This window comes from Pan paniscus, chromosome 2, assembly GCF_029289425.2.
Source record: "Pan paniscus chromosome 2, NHGRI_mPanPan1-v2.0_pri, whole genome shotgun sequence".
Lineage (NCBI taxonomy): Eukaryota > Metazoa > Chordata > Mammalia > Primates > Hominidae > Pan > Pan paniscus.
In genome coordinates, this window is record NC_085926.1 from 149,302,368 (window position 1) to 149,326,830 (window position 24,463).

At 39.1% G+C, this 24,463-nt stretch overlaps 1 protein-coding gene across 8 annotated transcripts in view; it reads left to right on the top strand.

Annotated features, from left to right (window-relative positions):
- The window catches only part of MED12L (mediator complex subunit 12L), a 349,139-nt gene that overhangs the window by 316,853 nt on the left and 7,823 nt on the right, over window positions 1-24,463 (top strand). For 5 of the 8 annotated variants that reach the window (XM_055110602.2, XM_057301943.2, XM_063602974.1 and 2 more), the window contains 4 exons: window positions 4,911-5,000; window positions 6,946-7,175; window positions 8,801-8,957; window positions 11,976-12,086. In XM_055110602.2, the coding sequence (XP_054966577.1) occupies window positions 4,911-5,000; window positions 6,946-7,175; window positions 8,801-8,957; window positions 11,976-12,086 (588 nt within the window). The remainder of the gene's footprint in view (window positions 1-4,910; window positions 5,001-6,945; window positions 7,176-8,800; window positions 8,958-11,975; window positions 12,087-24,463) is intronic. The other 3 variants (XM_055110603.2, XM_063602975.1, XM_063602976.1) reach the window with 2 other exon arrangements.

Genomic DNA, 24,463 nt, shown 5'->3' on the forward strand with positions numbered 1-24,463 from the left:
TGTTTTAGAATGAATCAGACTATTCTAGCAGTTAGTTACTGTTCATTGATTCCCAACCAAGTCGTATTTGAGGTGAAAACTTTTAAAAGTATCAAGCATAACTAGCCAACAAGACCTCTTATAATTTAGAATTTCCTCTCTCTGTTGTCTGCAGTTGAAATAACCCAGTATGATGTGATGACCACAACTTCTGGTTCATACCATGTGGTGTTTTAGCCTAAAGCACTCAGTAACTTCCAAACTAGGAGTTATAAATAAAACCCTTTCTGCTAGGTGACTTGTAAAACATTACCCACTGGTTTTTGTTATGTGCCTTTTATTACTTTTTTCCAAATCAGTATTTCCAGAAACCAAGTCACAAAATCTGGCTGTGGTTTTTATAGATATAACTTGTCTCTCTACTTGTAACCCTTAAACACTACTGAAAAATTACTAAATAAGGATTTGAATCATTACTAGTAAATTGAGTGGATAGGAAACTCCTGATTCTAAAATGCTCTGATTATAATCCTTACTGATTGCTAATTGGAGGTATAACCAGTCCTACATGAAAAGGAGATCTTCACATTTTCTCATTTGATTGAGGGTGTAGTTGCTAATACAGATCAGATTAAGACACAGAAGAATGAAAATTATGTTCGAGGATCATTTATTAAAAATTTAAAACTTATCGGATGCATTCATTTCAAATTATGCCAAAAGCCTTTGAGTCAACATCTCTTTGAGCTCACATACTTCTGTCTAATTAAAAAATACAGCAGTAAGAGAACTCTTCTTATAAAGGTTAGGAAGATAGGTCAATATTGAACAGCACAGCTTCTTTAGAAGTTTTTTAAAAATGGAAATTTTAGAAAGTACATATTTATTTAATGTTATATTTTGTTTATAGAAGTAAGCCCAAAGCAGAGTGCATGAAAATGAAGTAAAGAGACCATGTGTAGGAATTTACTTCAGGTAGCAATGTAGAGATGGGCTTATACAATTATTAGACTGTCCCAGTTCTCTGTAGATCATTCCCTTTGCACATACAAGTCAGGTATCTGAGCCATGGAAGCTTGAGCAGGGAACAAATATCTTATTCTCTCTTACTGATATGCTTAAAATCACATAGCACCTGGCTAGACACAAATATGCCACCAAAAACCATCTTCCTGCAGGCTGGATGCAGTGGCTCATACCTGTAATCCCAACACTTTAGGAGGCCAAGGTTGGAGGATCTCTTGAGTCCAGGAATTTGAGGCCGCAGTGAAGTATGATCTTGCCACTGCACTACAGCCTTGGCAACAAAGTGAGATGCTGTCTCACTTTGTGTTTCACATAAACAAAAACAAACAAATCATGTTCCCATATAGTTCTCTCCATGCATTAAAAAATATGAAGTTAAAGTGGCCTCAGTTGTTTTGGTTGAGCAGAATAAATAGGGAGAAATTAAGTTACTCTTCAGATACTAATGCTGGCAGGAAGAAGAAATCATTAGAATGATAGATGCTAAACATTAAATTAAATTTGAGTTTTCAAAAGATGGAGCTGACAACTGTGAGGCAATTAGAAAGCACTTGGTAAAGTAATTGATGCTCAAACATAAATCCTAATTTGCCTCTGTATTTCTTGGTTAACAGATAAACTAATTTAAATCTTAGTTATTCTGAACAGATATTTACTGAGCACTTACTATATGTGCTAGGCACTAATTAAAAATAAAGCTTAAAAATTTTTCAGAAATTAACAGATAACTAAGGTGACCAGATGTCCTGATTTGCCAGGCATGGTCTCACTTTGCCCTCTCGCCCTGTCTTGTCCTAGTTTGGATGACATGTTAGATCGTCTATTCTTGGTTTAATGTGGCCAAACCCATGCCTACCAACATTTAAAAGTTTTTTTTACTAATTCTCAGTCTCTAGTTTCCTTGATTATTCCCACATTGTGGTTCTTATTTAACATTTGTAAAATATTTCAAGTTATTAAAGAACTTATTCATTCTGTTCTCAACTAATTGAACTGTTTCTACAAATTGAAATAATGTGTTCCTGACATTATTCTTGGAAAAACAAAGAAAAGTAGGAATCCATTTCATTCTGATAGGAGAGATTAGGGTGTTTTCTTTTTAGGAGCACATGATGATAACAGCTATGCACGGCAAAATTGGGAAGTGCTAGTCAAATAGGGATGTTTGTGATTTTCTCAGGGAGAATATTGCATATCTGAATTATTTTCCATACTTAAGTAGTATGTTGGGACAAACTGGTGGTCAGGAGGAAACATAATATGCTCACATATAAATAGTTCACCTTTAGACATAAAGGTGGAAAATTTTAGGGTGTGTACCTGAACATGGTATAAAACTATATACAAAAACTATATTTCCATTTGTATTTCTTTTTCCTTTTAAAAGTATGGCACAATTTTCTGAATGTTTTGTGATTTTTAAAAATGTAGAATAATAGTTTTCAGTTTCCATTTCTTCTTCTTTTTTTTTTTTTTTTTTTTTTTTGAGATAGGGTCTCATTCTGGTGCCCAGGCTGGAGTGCAGTGGCACGATCTTGGCTCACTGCAACCTCTGCCTCCCAGGCTCAAGGAGTCCTCTCACCTCAACCTTCCAAGTAGCTGAGACTACAGGCACGTGTCAGCACATCCAGCTAATTTTTTGTATTTTTTGTAGAGATGAGATTTCACCATGTTGCCCAGGCTGGTCTCGAACTGCTGGACTCAGGTGATTCACCCGCCTCGGCCTTCCAAAGTGCTGAGATTAGAGGCGTGAGCCACCGCACCTGCCCAGTTCCTATTTCTTAAATTCCCATGATCTCAACTAATATATGTAAATAAGAATATTGCCCAATAGCTCAGATATATACCTTATTAGTATTCTAGCTCCCCCCACCATGTAAGTCATAATGTGTTTCATAAAGTTCTTCAATAAAAGCAAAAGAAGAGCAGAGAGTTAGAAAACATCTGCTTTATGCATCTGAATGCAGCTGTCACATGCAGATCGCATTCTGCTTCCCACAAAGCCAAAAGAGGGCACGAGTGTTATAAACTACCTATAGATCCCTAGATTCTAACTCATATATAAATAGTTGATTTTTCTGTTTTGTAAAAATGGTAGTATACATATATTTGTCTCTACAAAGAAGCACAACAGTATGTCTCAGGGACCTTGTATGATGCTAGTGTCCAGGAGTGGTCTTTAAGGATCTGGTTGATTTAATTATTCCTTGGCATAGTGTTTGGAGGATCAAGAGCCATTTGGATTCTTTGGGAAGAACAGTTTTAGGCTCCTGATGGTCATACTGTCATGGTATGGGTTCTCACAGAGGAAGTTTGGGCTGTATTTCTCTAACCCAAGCAAATGGAGATACAATTGTTTTTTAACAGATTAATGAGTTAGAGACTAAGAGTATCTTCATGATACTCTGAAAGTAAGATTCTTGTATGTATAAATACCCTCAGAGGTACACTCAAAAATTTATGTTTCATTCATGTGTAGATAGATAGTCACCTAGAGAGATGCTGAAGTTTCGTAAATGGCCACGTGATTTTTTTTGTGGGGATCAGAGAAAGGGCTTAACTGTCTTAGGTATGCATTTGGTTTTGGTATCTCATTAATAAGTCTTAATAGAGATTGTCCTTTTGGTTTCTCATTAGGATGATTTTAAGAGGCTATATGTCCTTAAAGAATAAGCACCAAATAAGTGTTTTCATCCTTAATGTCACACATGGAGGCATCTCATGATAATGGAAAGAGCCCTAGGCTTTCAAGTCAGACTTCCTGGAGTTTAGATCATGGCACTGCCAGGTCTTGCTGGGCAAGTTTGCTAAGTTGCTTAAGCTCTTTGAGCCTGGCTTTTCCTGTCTGAAGAAGATGAGAATGATGCTCTTTTCCTATAGGGTTCTTGTGAGAAAATGAGAGTAAGAACCAGAAGCCCAGCCTCTGAAATATGATCGATTCTTAATAATCGTTGATATCCTTCCTCTTAAGCTACATATTTATCCCTTTCTCCGTGCTAGAAATACCTACACTACTTTTCAAACACATTAAAATAGCTTTATGTAACTATAATTTAGCACTTTTTAAAATGAGAATCTCTGTTAAAGACAGTAGTAAAATAATCCTACAATAAATCTCATTCTTTACAATCAGTAAGTCCTGAAAAAAAAACAGAGTGGTAGGAAACTAGGGTTATTTTTATGATTATTACTGCAAGCTTCCATGAAGTAACTTCTGCCACCAAAACATAAAACACACATACCATTGCTCTTGTGAATATATTTGTTTTCTTATGGCCAAAACATGTATTAGATTAAGATTGGTGAACAGATGTTAATTGGTTTTATTTTGCATTGTAGTTGGTTGGAATTATGTTTGCCATTAACTTACAAAATTTATCGACTATATTCTCATTGATTTTTAGAGTCATAGAAAGTACTAAATGTATTCCTTGAATATCTGGCTAAATAGGCAATTAGTAGGTCACTGTGAAGAAGCTTCATTAAAAAGTCATAAAAATTTTATATGCCTCCGTGTGTCTGTACCACACGTTCTCTTCCCTGTATAGGCACTGGGTAGTGCAGCCCTGTGGTTCCAGATTTCACACTTAGTGGGACATTTATACCCTGGCATGTATTGGAAGCCAGCTGACAGCCTCTCTGCTAAGCAGACCATTGATAACTTAGGCTTGTATTTATGGCTTTGTTATCATTGGGAAAATCTGTAGTCTTCTTTGGAAGGAATAAGTTCAACAGTCTAAACACATAGGATATTGATGAGAAATAATATTTAATACATTTTGAAAATCTTTGAGTTCTTTATCCATGTAATGAGATTAGATGTGGGTTATTTGGATTATTAACCAGAAGCTCAAATCAAGCCCTTGCTGTTATGATCAAGAGTTTGCTTTGGCTTTGTTTTCCAGGGCCAGCCGGGGGACCAGGCTGCTCTCTTTGCTGCGCAAGCACGGCCCTCCCCTCAGCTCCCTCAGTATCCAGGGCTGCAGCAAGCACAGGTACCCACATTTGCTTTGTAGGTACTGACAGGATTTTCAAAGCTCTTTATTGGAGGTGGGAAATTAAGTAAATAGAATATATCAACTCCCTATAGGGTCTAGAACTTGATTACTTCTTCTACTTATAGATTATAATTGATATTTCAAAAAAGCATGATCAGGATTGTTGAAGTCTTAGGATTGATTAAGGAGCATAAAACATTCTAGAAAACCCTTTAAAAGTGTAAATTCAAACCTTTTATTCGTGGTGATTATAGATATTGAAATACTTAACAATCCCAGAGTTACTTCTTTTATGTTATAATGTATAATGATGTAATTCAGTTTTGAAGTCGTCATATTTGGGCTGGACTCAGTGGCTCATGCCTGTAATCTGCACTTTGAGAGGCCAAGATGAGAGGATTGCTTCAGCCCCAGAATTTGAGACCAGCCTGGGTAACATAGTGAGACTCAGTCTCTACAAAAGAAAATAAAAATTAAAAAATTAGCCAGGCGTGGTGGCATGCACCTATAGTCCCAGCTGCACGGGAGGCTAAAGTGAAGGATCGCTTGAGCTTGGGAGGTTGAGGTTGCAGTGAGCTGTGATCTGTTGCCTTGGGCAACAGAGCAAGACCCTGTCTCAAAATAAATAAATAAATAGAAATTGTCATATTCAAAGATAGCATCAATGAGGAATCATGGTAGAATAAGAAAATAACGGGGCTTGAAATCAGACTTTGGCACAGTTCCTAGCAACTTACTAGCTGTGTGACATTGTGTGAGTTACTTACTCTGAGCTTTGGTTTCCTTCTCTGTAAAATAGAGATGAAGTGTATGAGGACAACCTACGGAACAACCAGTGGAACTAACCTATGGAACTAACATAGTGCCTGATACACAATATAATGCAAATCTTGAGCTACTCTTACTAATAATTTTGCTATTTCTGTATTCGTATACTCTCACCCCATCCCTCTGGGAATCAGGAATGCAGGGGTGTTGGCAAGATTGCTAGTTGGATTGACAATTCAATCTATGTCCACAGCTGAAAGAAAAGCCCACAGTGGCCTACACAGGCACTGCGTCCTTCAGCCTGGATCCATTCATGCTGCCTGCTAGAAGTTCATTATCCATTTCTCTGTCTTCCAAGTCAGAGGCATTAAACTACCTGAAAATGTGCTTTGAGGATTTGAAGAGCAATGTTGTTCTACCTTAATTAGCATTGTGTTCTATAAATTGTACCTAGTGATCCAACAGAACTTCAGGTTTCTCTTTTCCATAAGGTGACAATATACAAAGAACTAGGTACTTGTATATTAATATTCATTAGGTAAATTAAGTGTTCACATTATTAGTAGAGTGCCAAACTAGGTCCAGCCCGTACTAGAGGATAATGAACAGTTACCAATTGCACCATTCCTGGCTAAGGTATTAATAGTTTTTTGTTATTGTTTTGGAACTGGTTAGTTACTACACACACATTTATCAGACGTGAAGAGGTGTAGTCACATACTGGAAAAGTGTATTTCATTATTTTAATTTACATTTGAGCATGGGTAGCTTTTCTGATTTTGGAAATGATATTAATAATACTTCATCTGTTGAACTTTGGTGTCATCTGTGCACTGAAGATTTAGATGCTTGCCTGATTGTTTCTATATAGAAACATGCCCTTCTCTAAAAATAAGCGACTAATCTTAAAAGCCAGTTTAACTAAATGAGGATTCATTTTTTTTAAGTTGACATTTCTGGTGAGTCATTACACAGCCAGATCATTCTGTGGCTTTTCTGACCAGATTCCCTGCATCCAGGGTAGTCCTCCTCAAATTTTGAGTTATGAGAACCTTTGAAAACAGTGAATTTCAGGGGAGTCCTCATGGGTTTGTTTTTGCCCCATATATCGTAGTGATGGGAAAGCTAGGTGATAAGTTGAAACATTGACTTCTTCCCTTGTGCCTACCTGCAGACCATGCCACAGGGCTATACAATGTATGGGACACAGATGCCTTTGCAGCAGACATCGCAGCAGCAGGCTGGCAGTGTGGTCGTGTCTCCCAGCTATAACTCCAGAGCCTATCCGGCCGCACATTCCAACCCCGTGCTAATGGAAAGACTCAGACAGATTCAGCAGCAGCCGAGTGGCTATGTTCAGCAGCAGGCCTCGCCGTACCTGCAGCCCCTGACTGGCTCTCAGAGGTGATACACGTGGAAATGATGATGGCAATAATGAACAGTCACATTCTCGGGTTTCTTATGCTTCTTATAGGGCATGGTACTTTATCATTGTTTTTATGAGCTTGCATATTTGCAGATAATTTGCATTCCGTCATCTCGTTTTTAGTAGTATCCAGATAGAGGTTCAACATAAAGAATGCTGCATCTTGTTTATTTCATTAAAGATCCTTACAGTTTAGACTCATGTCTTCCAAGACATGAGTGTAACAGTCTTTACATGATAGTGTGTTTGCTTCAGTGTTCTTTTTTTTCCTCTTCTTTTTTAAAAATTCTCTGAACATATCTAACAGAGAAAACTCTTGATTATTGTTAGGAATGCCTTACTACAATTTGTTGATTGGAGCAATAAAATGTGTGATTGCAATACTAATTGTGCATGGTGCACATGAGAGTTTTGTTATAACTTAGTTTCTACCTTTTCCACCTCAAAGATATTTGGCAAAACAGGACTATGATAGACTTTTTTCTGTTCTTGTTTAATTAGATCCCTTAGAGTGTATAACCGTACTGTCTGTTGTAGTAGCTGCCAGCCACCTGTGGCTGTTTAGACTATTTAAAATTAAATTAATAATATAGTTCCTCAGTCACACTAGTCACATTTCAAGTGTTCAGTGGTAGCCAAATGTGGCCAGCAGGACTAGCTTCAATGGTGTGTGACGTGCGCTGTGTTTAGAAGGGCCTGTGTTTAAAAAGGCTTCATGCTTAGTTTAATGCTCTGCAGTTTCTCTGTGGAAATTCTTACTAAGTTTTGATCAGGGAGCCTTGTGTTTTCGTTATTCACTGAGACCCCAAAATTATGCAGTTCGTTCTTGTGGCTAGTAGTTATTTTATTGGACAGCGCAGAGAGAAAACATTGCAGCCATCATAGAAAGTTCTGTTGGATAGTACTGTCTTAGCAGTATCATGTAAAACGTGTCAATCTAGTGGATAGCAGCACAGCTCCCATCTGTTACCATCAATGGCTGCATGACGACTCCAAGTAATCGCTCTTTGGAAAGTTGGCAAGGTTGATGGTAACACATTTGAGAAAATAGATATTTTGGATAATAATTTGGAAAATGTGCATTGTATGTACAATTTTTATAATAAATAGCAGCATAGCATGGCCCACAAACTTTAATTTCAAAGCCCAAAAGTTCTGGGTTCAAATCCCACCTGTGCCATTTGCTTTCTTAATAAGTTACCTCTAGCTCTGTTTTTTCATTTTTAAAGTAGGGATAACGAAACTGCTGACCTTAAAGGGCTCTCTGGTGGGGAGTAAATGAAGTAACACATTTCAGACCTTTAGTACAGTGCCTGCTTCAAAGTAAATGCTCAATCAATATTCCTCGTTGTTAAAAACTATTAAATGTTTAAAAAGTGATTTATTGCATGACTGCAATTTTACCTTAAGTCATGTGCTTGCTGTACTTTTTCAAGTAGTCACATCTATTATTTTAACCACTGGGCTTTAGTCTATTTGAATTGTGCAAAGGATTATTGAGCGCTGATTGTTTCTTGGTTGGTGTATGTCATGTGCTGGTAGCACTGATTAAAAGTTTGACATTATGCTTGGGCCTGAACCAAGTTGCATTATTCTTTGCCAGACTGAACCATCAGGCTCTACAGCAGAGCCCTCTGGTGGGCGGGGGAATTGATGCTGTGCTGACTTCTGCACATCCAAACCTTCCCTCCGTGCCCCTGCCTCAGGATCCCATGAGACCCAGACAGCCGCAAGTTCGACAGCAGCAGAGACTCCTCCAGGTACGGGGCAGGGAGATGAGGGCAATGCCATCACCCTTCAGACAGTGCAAATATGCAACAGTCATAAAAAATGAAAAACACTATAGTTGTCAATTGCCAAATTCCAAGGATCCCTGTGGATTTGATGCTAGGAGCTACATTGGTACAATTTAGTTACAACTTGGCAAGAATTTTATTTTCTCTGTGTATCTACCAGGTTATGGGCAGAAGAGTACGTTTTGCAGAACATTCTTCCCATTTCACAAAGGTTTGGGAGGGCAGACGGATGCCTTTAATAGAGTTGGCCTCAGCTTACCCAGTCTCTGTTTAAGTAGGAGCCATGCAAATTTTTTAAAAGTGTCATAAATGTGAAAACAAAAAACTGAGCCATCCAGAGCTTTCATCAGATTCCTAGAGCATTCTGCAATCTAAAAACATTTCTATAACACCTCTGGTCTGATAAGGCTGTGAAATGGGAGGAACATAGACTGTTTCAAAGGATATTTCATCTTGTCTCTGTTAGAATCCAGAGAACTGTCATTCACTTATTTGATGTACATTTTAAGTCAGTTAGATAAAGGGTTCTTCCCCTTGATACATTTTTTTTTCCCCCTTAAGACGGAGTCTCCCTCTGTCGCCCAGGCTGGACAACCTCCACCTCCTGGGTTCAAGTGATTCTCCTGCCTCAGCCTCCTGAGTAGCAGGGATTACAGGCGCCCACCACCACCCCTGGCTAATTTTTTTGTATTTTTAGTAGAGACGGGTTTTTGCCATGTTGGCCAGGCTGGTCTCAAACTCCTGACCTCAAGTGATCCGCCCACCTCAGCCTCCCAAAGTGCTGGGATTACAGGTGTGAGCCACCACACGCAGCTTCCTTGATATGTTCTTGTTTCTGACTTGCTTATTTAAAAAAATAGGCCATTATGTTTACCTGTGTCATTTGTCTTCAATATTAACAAGCTTGTCCTATGTTATTGGACTAGAGATTTCCTAAGGAGACTGTACAGTGGGCTCTAATCTTATCAGCAGTCCAACTTGAGATACACACTTACTTTATATACTACCAAGAACAGAACACCAAAAATGAGGAGTCTAGTAGAGCTGGAGTGCCCAAGGGCTGTACGTACTCTCAACTCGGTATGAGGTCAGTGAGAAGTAAACCTGCCATGCAGAAAGGGACACAGAGGAGCTTGGATGTCTTATCCTTGACACTGGATAGAGGGGAGAAACAAATATCTCCCCTGAGCATTTGAACCACAAGCTCCGGTGGGTTTGAGTCTGAATTCAGTGTGATCCACAGAATTCTGGTTGGTAGTGCCCAGGTGACAGGCAAAAGCCAACACACCCTCTGGAACTGGGCTTCCCAATTATAAGATGCCATTAGTAGTAAGATGTCATTAGTTCCATCCCAATTTGTGACCTGTTAAAAATGTTAAAAAAAAAAAAAGTTGTATCACAAAATTGATAACATGTGACGGTAACCGATTAGGAGAGTATGGCCTTCAGATAGCAATCTCAGTCATTGTATAGATGTTGTTTCCAATGGTAAAAGCTCTCTAATCCTGTTTTGTCATGGAAATACTTATAGTACCTATCTCTTAAATATGTAGAAAGGATTAAATAAGAATATTCAAGTAAACCACTCATTTGATAATTTTACGATTAATGTTATGACTATTATCATTACTATGAGTACTCACTTTCTTAAATCATTTTTTCCAAGTTCTGAGGCTATGTTTCAGAATTTTTTAGGATTGATAATTTATATTTTGCTCTAGTTTAGAATTTCTCATTTCCAAATCACTGAGGAAAGTTACCACATTATTTGTTTACTTACCAGTTTTAAATCTTATGTTGGTGTTTTTCAAGGCTGCAAATACGGAAAGCCTTTTCTTATGAGACCATATGTACTTTTTATCCTAATTAGCATAATATGTCCTTCTGGTAATTTTTTCATCATCAACACATTCTTCCCTGGAGATAAGTGATTTGCTTCTACAACAGGATTATACTTCTTTTTTGGTGACTGGCCACCTCTGTAAAGGAAAAAGTTAATAATGATGAAGTTGGGTTAATTTTTCTTAGAAGAGGTTCTAGAAGGCTAACTGGAGAATCATATTGCAGTCATTGTGATGTGGGTCCAACTTGCATTGTTCTTGTTGGGATCATGCTACCCAGACCTCTGCTAGGATTCCAGATCCATGAGCATTGTCACATAGTGAGACATGCCATATGGCAATAGCTATTTATTAGTTGGCTGTAAAGCAGACCAGTAATTGAGGGGATAGTATGCAAACCAAGTTGGAAAAGTACAAAAGATGAAGAAATGTCTAGACTGTCATCATTATCAGGATGAAGTGTTTGGGTGGAGGAGATTTTAAAGGTCATTGAAACAAAACAAAACAACTATTAATATTTTTCTCTCCTCTGTGTCCCACCTTGTGGATGTCTGGTCTGTGCTTTTTCTGTGACTTGGAAGCATTTTCCAAGAGCTGTGTGTTTGAGCCAACCCTGTTACTGACATGATTTCTGAATTTCTGATGTAAATTATGCCAGAAGGTGTCATGGCAACTAGTCTGCCTCTTCCTTTTGGAAAAAAACAAAAAACAAAAAAAAAACCTTTAAGAATTCTGCCAGATATCATAAAGAATGAGAGGATTACTACTGAGCAGTCCCTGTCCAACCTGTAGTGTAAGAAGGGATAAAACACGTGGAAGGACAAAGGACATGAAAGGAATTAAAACAGTAAGCAGAAAGGATGGCCCCGGACAGCGCAGTGTGGAATAGACAGCAGTACTGACTGCCACTGGAAGAGATCCGTAGGGTTGGGGTGGTCCTAGAAGGCTTCATGGATGAGCAGGTTTAGGTCTTGCCCTCAAAAGGACGAATGAGGTTCAGCAAGGTAGAGATGCAGCAGGCAGGTATATATTGTTTTTACTACAACATAAAAATTAGATACAAGGTATATCGGGGAAACAGATTCAGCAATGCTGTTTTCTTCTTCCTTTTAAGTGTATAACATTTTTACCCTCTTTCCAGATGCAGCAGCCCCAGCAGCCCCAGCCCCAGCAGCCTCCCCAGCCCCAGCAGTCCTCGCAGCCCCAGAGTCAGACCCTTGGTCTCCAAGCAATGCAGCCCCAGCAGCCCTTGGTAAGGCCTGTTGTTTTGGAATCAGACATGTGGGTTTCTTCTTTAAAAGCAGGTTGCATTGTTCATGTTCATAAGATTGTTAAGAATCGACAAAGCCTAAGTATACCCTAAAAATTTTTCCTAGAACTTTACTAGAGTTTTGTTGTCATTGTAGTTGGTATATTTATTTTCATAGGAAGATACAAGTAAATATTTGGGATTCAGTAGGTTATACCATTATTCTTCAAAATTTTTCGGACTGTTCCACAGACAAAATTTTTTACATTGAGATGTGGTCTTTTTTTCCTAAACAATGATAAAACGATGATTTACTATGTATGTTTAAAAGATTGTCTTACCATACTTTGATTTTTACTATAATCTCAAAAACCATGGGCGCACTTTCTAAAATATTATCTATTATCTTCAATAAGAAATTGTTTTTCATTCAGTTAGCACTTGCTGCAAGAGTTTTCATGTAACTCACAGTCGGATAGTTCACTTCTCTAGCTTCATAAATCAAATTTGGAAATGTCATATGCATAGCCATCAAAGTTTTCTAAACCTCAGTCATTTACAACAGCCATATTCCTGTTTCATTAATTACTTTTTTTAAACTGTCGTCTTATTATATTTGCTTAAATAAATGTAGTTTTCAAAGAAGCATTTTATCATTACCATCCATAATTATATCACTTGCCACATATTGGAAATATCTGTGAAAGTAAATACAAAAATAATTTAGAAGGGAATCTCCATTTAACTGAGTGATGTGAATTGCATGAATGAGCCCTACCTACGATGAGCTGGCTGACCGCTCATGTCTCACACTTTGAGAAACACTAGTGTAGACTGCCTTCAGCACAGGATTTTTAAACTAGCTGGTTTCACAACTTGTAGAAAAGGGGGAACAACGTGGTATAGAGATAGTACATGAGGAGGGATCAGAGTAGAGTTAGGTGGTTAAAGAACTGCATCCAAATCAGATTGACCAGAACATGGTCAACTGGAATAGGGCATCCATAGTACATTTAACAAACTCTGCGTAAGCCAGTTTGTTCCGCTCCCCCAACTCCCCCCCACCCTTTTTTTTTTTTTTTTTTTTTGAGACGGAATCTCACTCGGTCACTCAAGCTGGAGTGCAGTGCAATCTCAGCTCACTGCAATCTCCTCCTCCCAGGTTCAAGCAATTCTCCTGCCTCAGCCTCCCAAGTAGCTGGGATTACAGGCACCTGCCACCACACCCAGCTAAATTTTGTATTTCACCATGTTGGCCAGACTGTGGTCTTGACCTCATGACCTCAGGTGATCCACCCACTTTGGCCTCCCAAAATGCTGGGATTACAGGCGTGAGCCACTGTGCCCGGCCTATTCCCCATTTTTAAGTTAATTCTTTTTAATTATGGATCTAGTTTTTCCAGCTCTGATTAAAAAAATATATATGTTTGTGACATTTATTGCAATCTACTTCAGAAAACCTTCTTAAAGTAGAGGTAGTATGTAAAACTGCACTGCCTGCCTACCTATCCGATGTGTATTAGCAGGAACTGGCTGTTACTTAGCAAATGTTGTAGAAGAGATTCCTTTGGATGCACCACTGTTGGCTGAGTCTAGTGTCCCATACAGGAACGAGATACACCTTTTGTTTTGAAATAATTTCAAATGACAGAAAATTTGCAAGAATAGTACAAAGAATTTCCATAAGCCCTTTACCCAGATTTACTAATTCTTAACATTTTGTCACATTTGCTTTATTATTCTCTCTTTCACTCCCCCCACCTACTGCCATTTAAACATACATGTGCCTCTTTACCCCTAAGTACTTTCACTTTTTTTTTCCAAAACAAAGATATTCTTTTATAAAAACTGGGTATTATTAAAATTAGGAAATTGAACATTACTACAATGCTTTATAACCTATAACTCTTTTGCAGATAGACAAATTAATGCTCTTTATTGCATTGATTTTCTTTTTCCCCTGGTTCAGGATCATCACATTTTGCATTTAGCTTTCATGTCTTTTTACTCGCCTTCATCTAGACCAACTCCAAAGCTGCCTTTTTGTCTTCATGAAGTTGACATTTTTAAGGTCTATGGAATGTTTATTTTGTAGAATGCTACTCAATTTGATTTATCTGCCTAGATTAATCATGATTAGATTCAGATTATACATTTTTGGCAACAATATTAGAGGTGCCATTGTGTCCTTTTCAGTGTATGGCATTAGGATATACATTGTTGGTGATATTACTTTAATCCTTTTGTGTGTCTTGTGTCTGATAGATCTCCCCACTGTGAACTTATTATTTTCCCTTTGCAATTAATAATTTATGAGAATAGTTTGATAAATCTGTCATTACTCATCAAATCTTCACACACTACTGTTAGCATCTATTAAATTATTCTTGCCTAAATTCATTCTTACTATGGATGTGGAAAAATTATTTTCTTTTTTTAATTTTTAATTCTTTTAATTATGGATACATAATATTTGTACATATTTATGTACAGATACGTGAGATTTCGATACAAGCTTTCAATGTGTAATGATCAAATCAGGGTAATTGGGGTACCCAAAATCGCTTCAAGCATTTCTAATTTCTTTGTGTTATTTCGTGTTGCTTTGTGTTTCTTTGTATTCCACTTCTACTCTTTTAGTGATTTTGAGACATATAGTAAATTATTGTAAACCACTATTGCCCTATTGTACTACCAAACACTAGTTCTTACTCTGTAATGGATACAAAATGGTGATTTTTCTTACTCTTATGTTTCTGCATTTAGCAGTTGGTATTTGTATTAGTTAGGGTTCTCCAGAGGGACAGAACTAATGGAATAGATATGTATATATAAAGGGGAGTTTATTAAGTATTAACTCACACGACCACAAGGTCCCACAATAGTCTGTCTGCAGGCTGAGGAGCAAGGAGAGCCAGTCCAAGTTCCAAAACTGAAGAACTTGGGAGTCCGGTGTTTGAGGGCAGGAAGCATCCAACACGGGAGAAAGATGTAGGCTGGGAGGCTAGGCCAGTCTTGCATTTTCATGTTTTTCTGCCTGCTTTATATTTGCTGGCAGCTGATTAGATGGTGCCCACCAGATTAAGGGTGGGTCTGCCTTCCCCAGCCCACTACTCAAATGTTAATCTCCTTTGGCAACACCCTCACAGACACACCGAGGATCAGTACTTTGCATCTTTCAATCTAATCAAGTTGACACTCAGTATTAACCATCACAAGTCCACCCCTTGTCTACTTGAGCCCATACACACCTCCTGAGATCAGACATAATCTTCAAATAAAGACAATAGTAAGGTCGTAATTACAGCTAACATAATACAACTATCCTTCCTGCAACCGGAAACGCACCAATCCCCAACCCAAATACTATTACATAAAGTTAACAATGCTTAAATCCTGATATGAAGTCAGTAAATCCTATGTCACATGATAAAGGAAAAGGAAATAAAATTATTAGTACAAGTGTATACCTGCACAAACATGTTTTTAACAAAAGAAGGAGGAAATACTCGTGACAGTTACAGTCCGCTTTTCTGCCACTGTCACGTGGTCATAGCCGGTATTGATGACTACCTTCTTCTGCTACCCATTCTGTATTCCCTTCACCTTCAGCAAGCACCTCAGCAGGTCGTGTTTTTCTTCCTGGTTGAGTGACCCAAACCATTCCTGAGGGGTCTGGATCATTTGTAGTCCTGTCTGGTTTGGGCTGTTGTAGTTTCCCATTGACCTTAATCACAGGGCATAGTAACACTAAGAGACGCCCTAATGGATCTCGTGTATTCCATGAATACTCTTCCTTACCTCTATTGTGGAATAGTAGACTGATTTCATCTTGATAGTCCGGGTCAATCACCCCAGCCAACACTGTAACTCCCTTCTTAGCCTGTTGGCTTAAAGGTAGGAGGAGCCCAAAGTGTCCAGGTGGCAATCTTAACTTCCAGTTTAATAGAATCATTGTATTCCTAGTGGCAGTGTTCCTCCCTCTGGAACTAAGACCTCTAGGCCAGCAGAACGTAATGTTGCGGGAACAGGAAGCAAAAATTTTGCTAGTGGATCACTAGGAGTGATGGTGAGTGGTGCCACTTCCACTTCTACCCCTTGATTCCTGGACTTGTGAATCCTGGCTATGGGAGAAACAGTACTATATATTGGATACTGATTAAGAGCATACACGGCCTTCTGGAGAACTTTGCCCCAGCCCTGCAAAGTATTGTCACCTAATTGGCATTGTAATTGTAACTTCAAAAGGCCATTTCACCATTCTGTCAATCCAGCTGCTTCAGGATGATGGGGAACATGGTAAGATCAGTGAATTCCATGAGCATGAGCCCACCGCTGCACTTCTTTAGCTGTAAAGTCAGTGCCTTGGTCAGAGGCAGTGCTGTGTGGGATACCATGATGGTGGATAAGGCATTCTGTGAGTCCACGGATGGTAGTCTTGGCAGAGGTGTTGTGTTCAGGATAGGCAAACCCACATCCGGAGTAAGTGTCTTCCAGTGAGGACAAACCTCTGCCATTTCCGTGGTGGAAGAAGTCCAATATAATCAACCTGCCACCATGTAGCTGGCTGATCACCCTGAGGAATGGTGGCATATCGTGGGCTCGGTGTTGGTCTCTGCTGTTGGCAAATTGGGCAGTCAGTGGTGGCCGTAGCCAGGTCATCCTTTATGAGTGGAAGTCCACGTTGCTGAACCTGTGCGTAACCTCCATCCCTGCCACCATGGCCACTTTGTTCATGGGCCCATTGAGGAATGACGGTGGCTGGGGAAAGAGGCTGAGTGGTGTCCACAGAATGGGTGATCCTATCCACTTGATTATTAAAATCTTCCTCTGCTGAGGTCACCCATTGGTGAGCACTCACATGGAATACAAATATCTTCACAGTTTTCAACCACTCAGAGAGGTCCATCCACATACCTCTTCCCCAAATTTCTTTGTCACTAGTCTTCCAATCATGCTTCTTCCTGTGCTTTACTGTGTTTTTTTTGTTTTGTTTCTTTGTGTTTGGAGACAGAGTGTTGCTCTCTCACCCAGGCTGGAGTGCAGTGGCGCAATCTTGGCTCACTGCAACCTGCACCTCCCGAGTTCCAGCAGTTCTTGTGCCTCAGCCTCCCAAGAAGCTGAGATTACAGGCACGCACCATCACACTAGGCTAATTTTTGTATTTTTAGTAGCGATGGGGTTTCACCATGTTGGCCAGGTGTCTCGAACTCCTGACCTCAAGTGACCCACCTGCCTGGGCCTCCCAAAGTGCTGGGATTGTAGGCATGAGCCACCATGCCTGGCAAGAAAATTTTTATATATCCTTTTATCTTTCGGTATTTTTCTTTTTCTTAATTAGTTCCACTAAGATGCATTATATGTATTATAAATATATTTATTTATATTTTATAAACATCTCCAGCAGATTCAGTTCTTGGTACTAGCCAAAGCTCTCCATTCTTTGTTTTTTTCTTTGCTAGAGAAGAGGGTGGTAAGGTAGCTGTTGAAGATAAGTGAACTCTTCCTGTTTTGGGGTTCTGATTCATGCTGTATCAAAGCAGAAGTGGTAATGGTAACACATTGTCCCCCATCCCCTGACTTGTCCTGCTGCTATCTGGTGACATTCACAGTTGAATTCAATAAGTGCTTTTTTCTTAGGGTAGTGCAGAAGTGATTGCCATCATGTGTGTGTGGTGGAGACCAGCACCCTGCCAGATGTTATAGAGCGTGCCAGTGAAACATCACTTCCTGCCACTAGAGGACTTAGAATCATAGGAAGTGGCTCAATGCAGCACTGCCTGTGGAAAGTAGTTTACGGTTGCTGAATTTTTGATAGAAGAGCTGGAGGCATTGCATTAGTTTGCTAGAACTCCCTAACAAAGTACGCAAACTAGATGTCTTTAACAACAGAAATGTACTGTCTGTTTTGGAGGCCAGAAATCCAAGATTAAGGTGTCAGCAGGGTTGTTGGTTCCCTCTGAGGGCTGTGAGAGAGAATCTGTTCCATGCCTCTCCTCCAGCTTCTGGGGGCTCGCTGGGACTCTTTGGCATCGCTCGGCCCGTGGAAGCAGCACCCTGAGCTTTGCCTCCACCTTCGCAGGCATTCTCCCTGTGCATATACGTGTCAAATTTTTTATAAGGATACCAGTCCTTATACATTTTCACTTTTTATAAGGACACCAGTCATATTGGTTTAGGTCCCATCCTAATTATCTAATTTCAACTTGATTACCACTGCAAAGACCCTGTTTCTAAATAAGGTCACATTCTGAGGTACTGGGTGTTACGACTCCAGCATGTCTTTTTTAGGGAACATAATTCAACCGAAATAATAACAGGTCAGAAGGTGAGAGAAGTTTGGGAAGCCTTGATGGAGGAGGCTGAATGTGGCAGATGTTGAAGGCAGTAGGATTTGATTCATTGCTTTTTTTTTTTTTTGAAAAGAAAAAATTGAATGTTAATTTTTTTTAGAGTTAGAATTCAAGTTTTATTTAGAATTAATGAAAATATATTTTTTTGTTCTTTTGTTGCTGTTGTAAGAGGAACAGAACTAGTTTTTTTTTTTTAGCTTTTGCACAAGTCCATTCTATTTTAATGCATTCTAGGAGATCATAAAAATATATATATATATATATTTTGAAACGGAGTCTTGCTCTGTCACCCAGGCTGGAGTCCAATGGTATGATCTCAGCTCACTGCAACCTCCGCCTCCCTGGTTCAAGCGATTCTCCTGCCTCAGCATCCCGAGTAGCTGGGATTACAGGTGCCTGCCACCATGCCCAGCTATTTTTTTTTTATATACTTTAAGTTCTGGGGTACATGTGCAGAATGGATTCATAGCTTTTTGACTATTTTGTTCATCTCTTTGCTCGTTGACGGCATCAGCTGGGATGTGTGGGACAATGATCATCCCTTGGTTTTGGCTGTAAAAAATCACTTTAAAAACTTATAAAAAATTAACAACTTCTTGGAAAAAGTGACTCAGGGCAGAAATGAGTGCTTCCTTAAAACGTGTCACCAGAAAACAGAGTTTTTCTGTGAAAAGAGCAAGAAAGACTAAGAAAAGCCTATGTTTACAAATTAAATCTGGTCTGGACTTAATATCAATGCCTGTGTTGCCATTTACTTACTTAAGTTGCTTGTATTCTGTGAAGGAAAAACATCTGGAAATAAAGACATGGGTGCCCTTGCTGGGAAAATATATTTGGCATGTCTGATTTTGGCCTAAATTATAGCTCTTGACTAGAAAAATATTTTTAATGCTTATTAAATCATTAAATAATTTTAATGCTTGTTGTTATGATTAAGTTAATTCTTAACTAAATATGTTGACAGACCATGATCTTTTCTTTAAAACTACTTCCAGTGTTAAGAAAATAATGTTAACACCATCCCGCTGCGTCATTTCCTTTCATCTTAAACTCAGGTTGTCTTAGTTTGGTGACTTAAAAAAATATGCTAACAGAAAGCTTTAAATAGTTGGCTTTTTACATCGACTGATCCTTGTGTCCGTTTCATATTATATTGAATATTTGCCTTTTAAAAATATGCATAATGGTAGCAATAGTTACTTAATTACATTAAATTTTAGTCAGTGATCACTTGTGAAATTGTCCTTTACTCTTCCTCAAGAAATTCATTTGTTCCATTCAGAGAAATTGAGATATTTTTTCAGTCTGCCTCTGGAATTGGGAAGTAGCATGCACAGATAATATGATTCTCCTTTTGAAGTGGAAGAAATTAGGTCCAGAGAACATTGAGCTACGTTGCCTTCCTTTGCGTGAATTTGGAAAAAATTTTTTTCTTTTGGAAGGAAAAGAAGAAGTAATATTTATAGAAAGAGGTTGGGGAAGAAATATCAGGAGATTTCTGGTAACTGGATAGCCAATATATTTGATATAGTACTTTTTTCTTACTAAACTGTGTACAGATTAGATGACTCTGCCGGACGCAATGGCTCACGCCTGTAATCCCAGCACTTTGGGAGGCTGAGGCGGGTGGATCACGAGGTCAGGAGATTGAGACCATCCTGTCTAACACGGTGAAACCCCGTCTCTACTAAAAATACAAAAAAATTAGCCAGGCGCGGTGGTGGGTGCCTGTAGTCCCAGCTACTCGGGAGGCTGAGGCGGGAGAATGGCGTGAACCCCCGGGAGGCGGAGCTTGCAGTGAGCCGAGATCGCGCCGCTGCACTGTAGCCTGGACGACTGAGCGAAACTCTGTCTCAAAAAAACAAAACAAAACAAAAAAACTCTATGCAAGTTAGTAGTTACCTTGAAAATAAACACACAAAAAATTCTGAAACACATCAGCTGCTAGCTCTGTCTGAGGATGTGGACTGAGAGTGTGCCGCCCTGTGAGAGTGGAGATGTGGCTGAGTGCATGCACAACCCTATACGTTGTTGTTCCTTCCGCTGCCGCTTGTAGGGACGGACGACCATGCTTCATTCGTCGGAGGAATCTGTGGACTCTCAGTTGGTAGTGCAGTTTTAAAATAAATGTTGCTTTGCTGCTTTGTTCTTCTGGTAACAAATGAAGTGGTCACAGCAAAAACCTCTTAACTGTCATGAGGGAAGGGATGTATTTTACTCTGGTGCCCTTGGAACCCAGAAGATTGCCTGGATTTTGATAAATATTTGTTGAATGACTCATTTGTTGGATGTCAAAGCAATGAAAAAAACCTTTGTTAAAATCACACGTTATCCATAAGAAAGGGAAAACACAATTCAGGAGGCAAGGTGTCCAGACCATCTGAGCATCGGTAGGTCCATCACTGAATCAGTTTTGTCAGCATATGCTTTCGCTGACGGGGCAAGCTCAAGTTTTGAGACAAAAAATATTTAAATGATGTTTATTTAAATAGAAATTACTAATTAGCAGCACATTTTTTGCCTATGCTGTGATTGAGCAGAAGTAGTAAATGTTATTGAATAAAATAGGAATTTAGAGATCAGTCAAAATACATCAAAATACATTATCAGAATTTTAATTTTAATTTATTTTAGAGGCAGAGTCTCAATCTTGTCAGCCAGGCTGGGGTGCAGCAATGTGATCATGGCTCACTGCAGTCTCAGACTCTTAGGCTCAAGTGATCTTTCCACCTCAGCCTTCCAAGTAGCTGGGAACTACAGTAAATACATTTGTGTGTGTGTGTGTGTGTGTGTGTGTGTGTGTGTGTTTAATTCAGCAAACAATGGTATTTCCTGGAGAGTGGTTATACCATGTTGATTAGTTATACCTGACAGTAGTAAGCTGGGTATTCGGTCTTGTGGTTACAGCAGGAGCATGGCATGGCTTCTGCCTCTGAGAAGTAAAAATCCAGAATCCTAGAGAGAGAAGCAATTATCATGTTAAACCATATGTTTGCTAATAGAGGCATTTACACAGTACTAAGGGTACAAAAGCAGTGATTCACTCTTTAAATGCGTGAGGGAATGGATGATAAGTTCAGCTGATCTTTGAAGGATGAGTAGATTTATGGGAAGGGTAGAGTGGAACGAAGTGGGGAGGAAGTGTATTCCAGGAGAAGGGATGAACATCTGCAAAGGCACAGAGGGGAGAGATCATCTTCTGTATGGATATGGGCCAAAAAATCTTTCCCACTTCATTTATCACATTTGAATAGAGAAGGCAAAACATACATAGATTATGATTTGGGGGACCTCTAGTAAACCTTACTGAACCTATTTATTGACCTGTTTTGGTAAATTAAAAATTCAACTCCCACCACAGTGATGATTCCAAAATCTCACCAAGCACCTGAACCACTTGGGGGAGCCATTTTAAAAATTCAGATTTCTAGCACATTAGCTACAGAAATTCTAATTCAGGAAGTCTAGAGAGGAGTCCCAGGAGGATAATCCTTTAAATTTCCCCCAGTGATTTTGTGCTGCCTCAGCCACATACAGGGTTCAGTTCTTCACAGGAGGGGTTCAGTTTGAATTGAAATGCTCAGTAGTGAGGCTTCTGTAGGGTGTTGGAGGCAGCCCTCATCCTCTAGTGGTAGGTGCTCCAGAGCCCAGAGAAATTGCATCTGGGGCCTAGTGCCTGTGCATGTACAGGTGAAAGCAAGTTAAAATTAGTATCCAGAGGCCTTGAGAGGAAGCAGATGTGGTAAAACACTGTAAGAAGATTGTAGATATAGACCATGTACTTCTGGTCAGTTTAAGGAAGTTGGTCAGATTTCTTGGCCTCAGAATCTTTTCATGTTCAAAGATTATTGCAGACCCAAAGAGCTTTTGTGTATCAATATTTACCATGTTAGAAATCAAATATTTGTTAATACTAAATATTGTTATGTTTAGTACCTAAAGATAAACTTATGTTACTGGAAGTAACATGCTTTTATGAAAAATAGGCATATGTTTCAAAATAAAGTTATATGAGAATGACATGGTTTTACTTTTTTTTTTTTTTTGAGACAGGGTCTTACTTTGTTACCCTGGCTGGAATGCAGTGGTACGATCATGGCTCACTGTAGCCTTGACCTCATGGGCTCAAGTGATCCTCCCACATCAGCCTCCTAAATAGCTGAACTACAGGCATGCACCACCATGCCTGGCTAATTTTAGTAATTTTTTGTAGAGATGGCGATTTGCCATGTTGCCCAGGCTGGTCTCGAACTCCCAGGCTCAAGCTGTCTGCTCGCCTTGGCCTCTCAGAGTGCTGGGATTACAGGTGTGACTCACTGTGCCTGGCCTGGTTTACATTTTTTAAAATTTCTTCAATGTCTGGTTTAATAGAGAACATTTGATTTGTTGTAATAGCACATGTTATGTAGGCTCTGGAAAGCTGTAATGTACGTGCATGAGAAAATAAGTGAAAAAAGCAGATAATGTCTTAGTATTTATTTTGAAAATGGTTTTGACCTTGCAGATAACCTGACAGAGTCTTGGGGACCTCTCCCAGGAATCCCTGGATCACAATTTGAGGCCCTCTGACTATGTACTACCTCTTAAGCCACCCTCACACCACCCTGAACTCCCCAACATACACACGCATACATGTGTACACAAGCTTCCTAGTTACTGCTTAGTATACCTAGTTACTGCTTAGGCTCTGCAAAATATAGTATCTGAGGCAACCACTACAGTGTTTTATTCTGTGAAATACTCTATTTGAAGCAGGCTTTAAATGAACATAAAGAAGGCAGCTATGTGTTTGTTGAGTGAATAAATGTTGACTATTTATACACCATGTACCCCAATGTGCTGTTCAATCAGCTTAGACATCTTTATAGCCAGCCTTTTAGAATCTGTAATTATTTCTGAATAAGTTGATATTTGGAAGCTGGTATTTTCAATCATGGATAGGCTTGAGGGGAATGTAGTGGTTGGTCAAAGGGTCCAAAGTTTCATTTAGACAGGAGGAATAAGTTTTGTTGATCTATTGCATAGCAAGGTAACTATAGTTAATAATGTATATTCCAGAATTGCTAAAGTAGATTTTAAATGTGTTCACCACAGTGAAATAAGTCTGTAAGATGATAGATGTCATAGATATGGGACATTTTCTGGGGGCAGCAGTCTTAACCAGTCAGAAGTGAACAGCAAAACTTGACATGAACTCATTGGTGGCAAAAGCTGACCTGAATAGACATGAGGCTCTTTTCATTTATCCTACCTGATATAATTATTCATGTGCTTGCTACAGAAATGTAATATGCTTGATTATGGAGTGCTGTCCTACATTTTGCCTGGTCTGCATATTAGGAGTGTTTCTTAGTAAACTGCCTATGTTCAGATTCCAAAGCACATATCTGTCTTAGGACTTTGGATAAGAGATTGAGGACAGTTACAGCTAAGTCAGGATTAAATATGCTAATAGACACATAGAATGTCTGGAACAGTACCTGGCACATAGTACAATAGTTTCCCCAAGTAAGCATAAAAACTATTGAATAGAAAAGAATACTAACATTTCCATATAAATGAAAGATTGATTTTTATTTTTTACTCTTGATTTGGGCAATGGAAAAAAATGGCAAGCTGCTGCATCTCTAATTTGTATTGGGGAAAATAGTAACATTGGTGGAGGGAATAGTTCATTAGTTTTGTGGATCTTTCTTGTTATTAGGAAAGTTGTGGGAATTGAAGGCTCTTAGAATTAGTCATTCCATCAGTTGCTACTGAGCACCTGCTGTGTGCCTGGCAGTACCGGATATTACAGATACATCAGTAGATATGCCAAGCCCTTGTCTTTCAGTCACTCACTGTCTAGTGGGAGAGAAACAGTTGAACCAGCTGTCATGCCAAATATTCAGTTTTGAAAGTATCAGCTTGGTAATGCCCTCTAAATAGAGGATAAGACAGGATTGCCAGATAAAGTACACAGCTCCCAGTTAAATTTGAGTTTCAGGTAAACAATGAATAACACTTTAGTGTATATCCCAAATACTG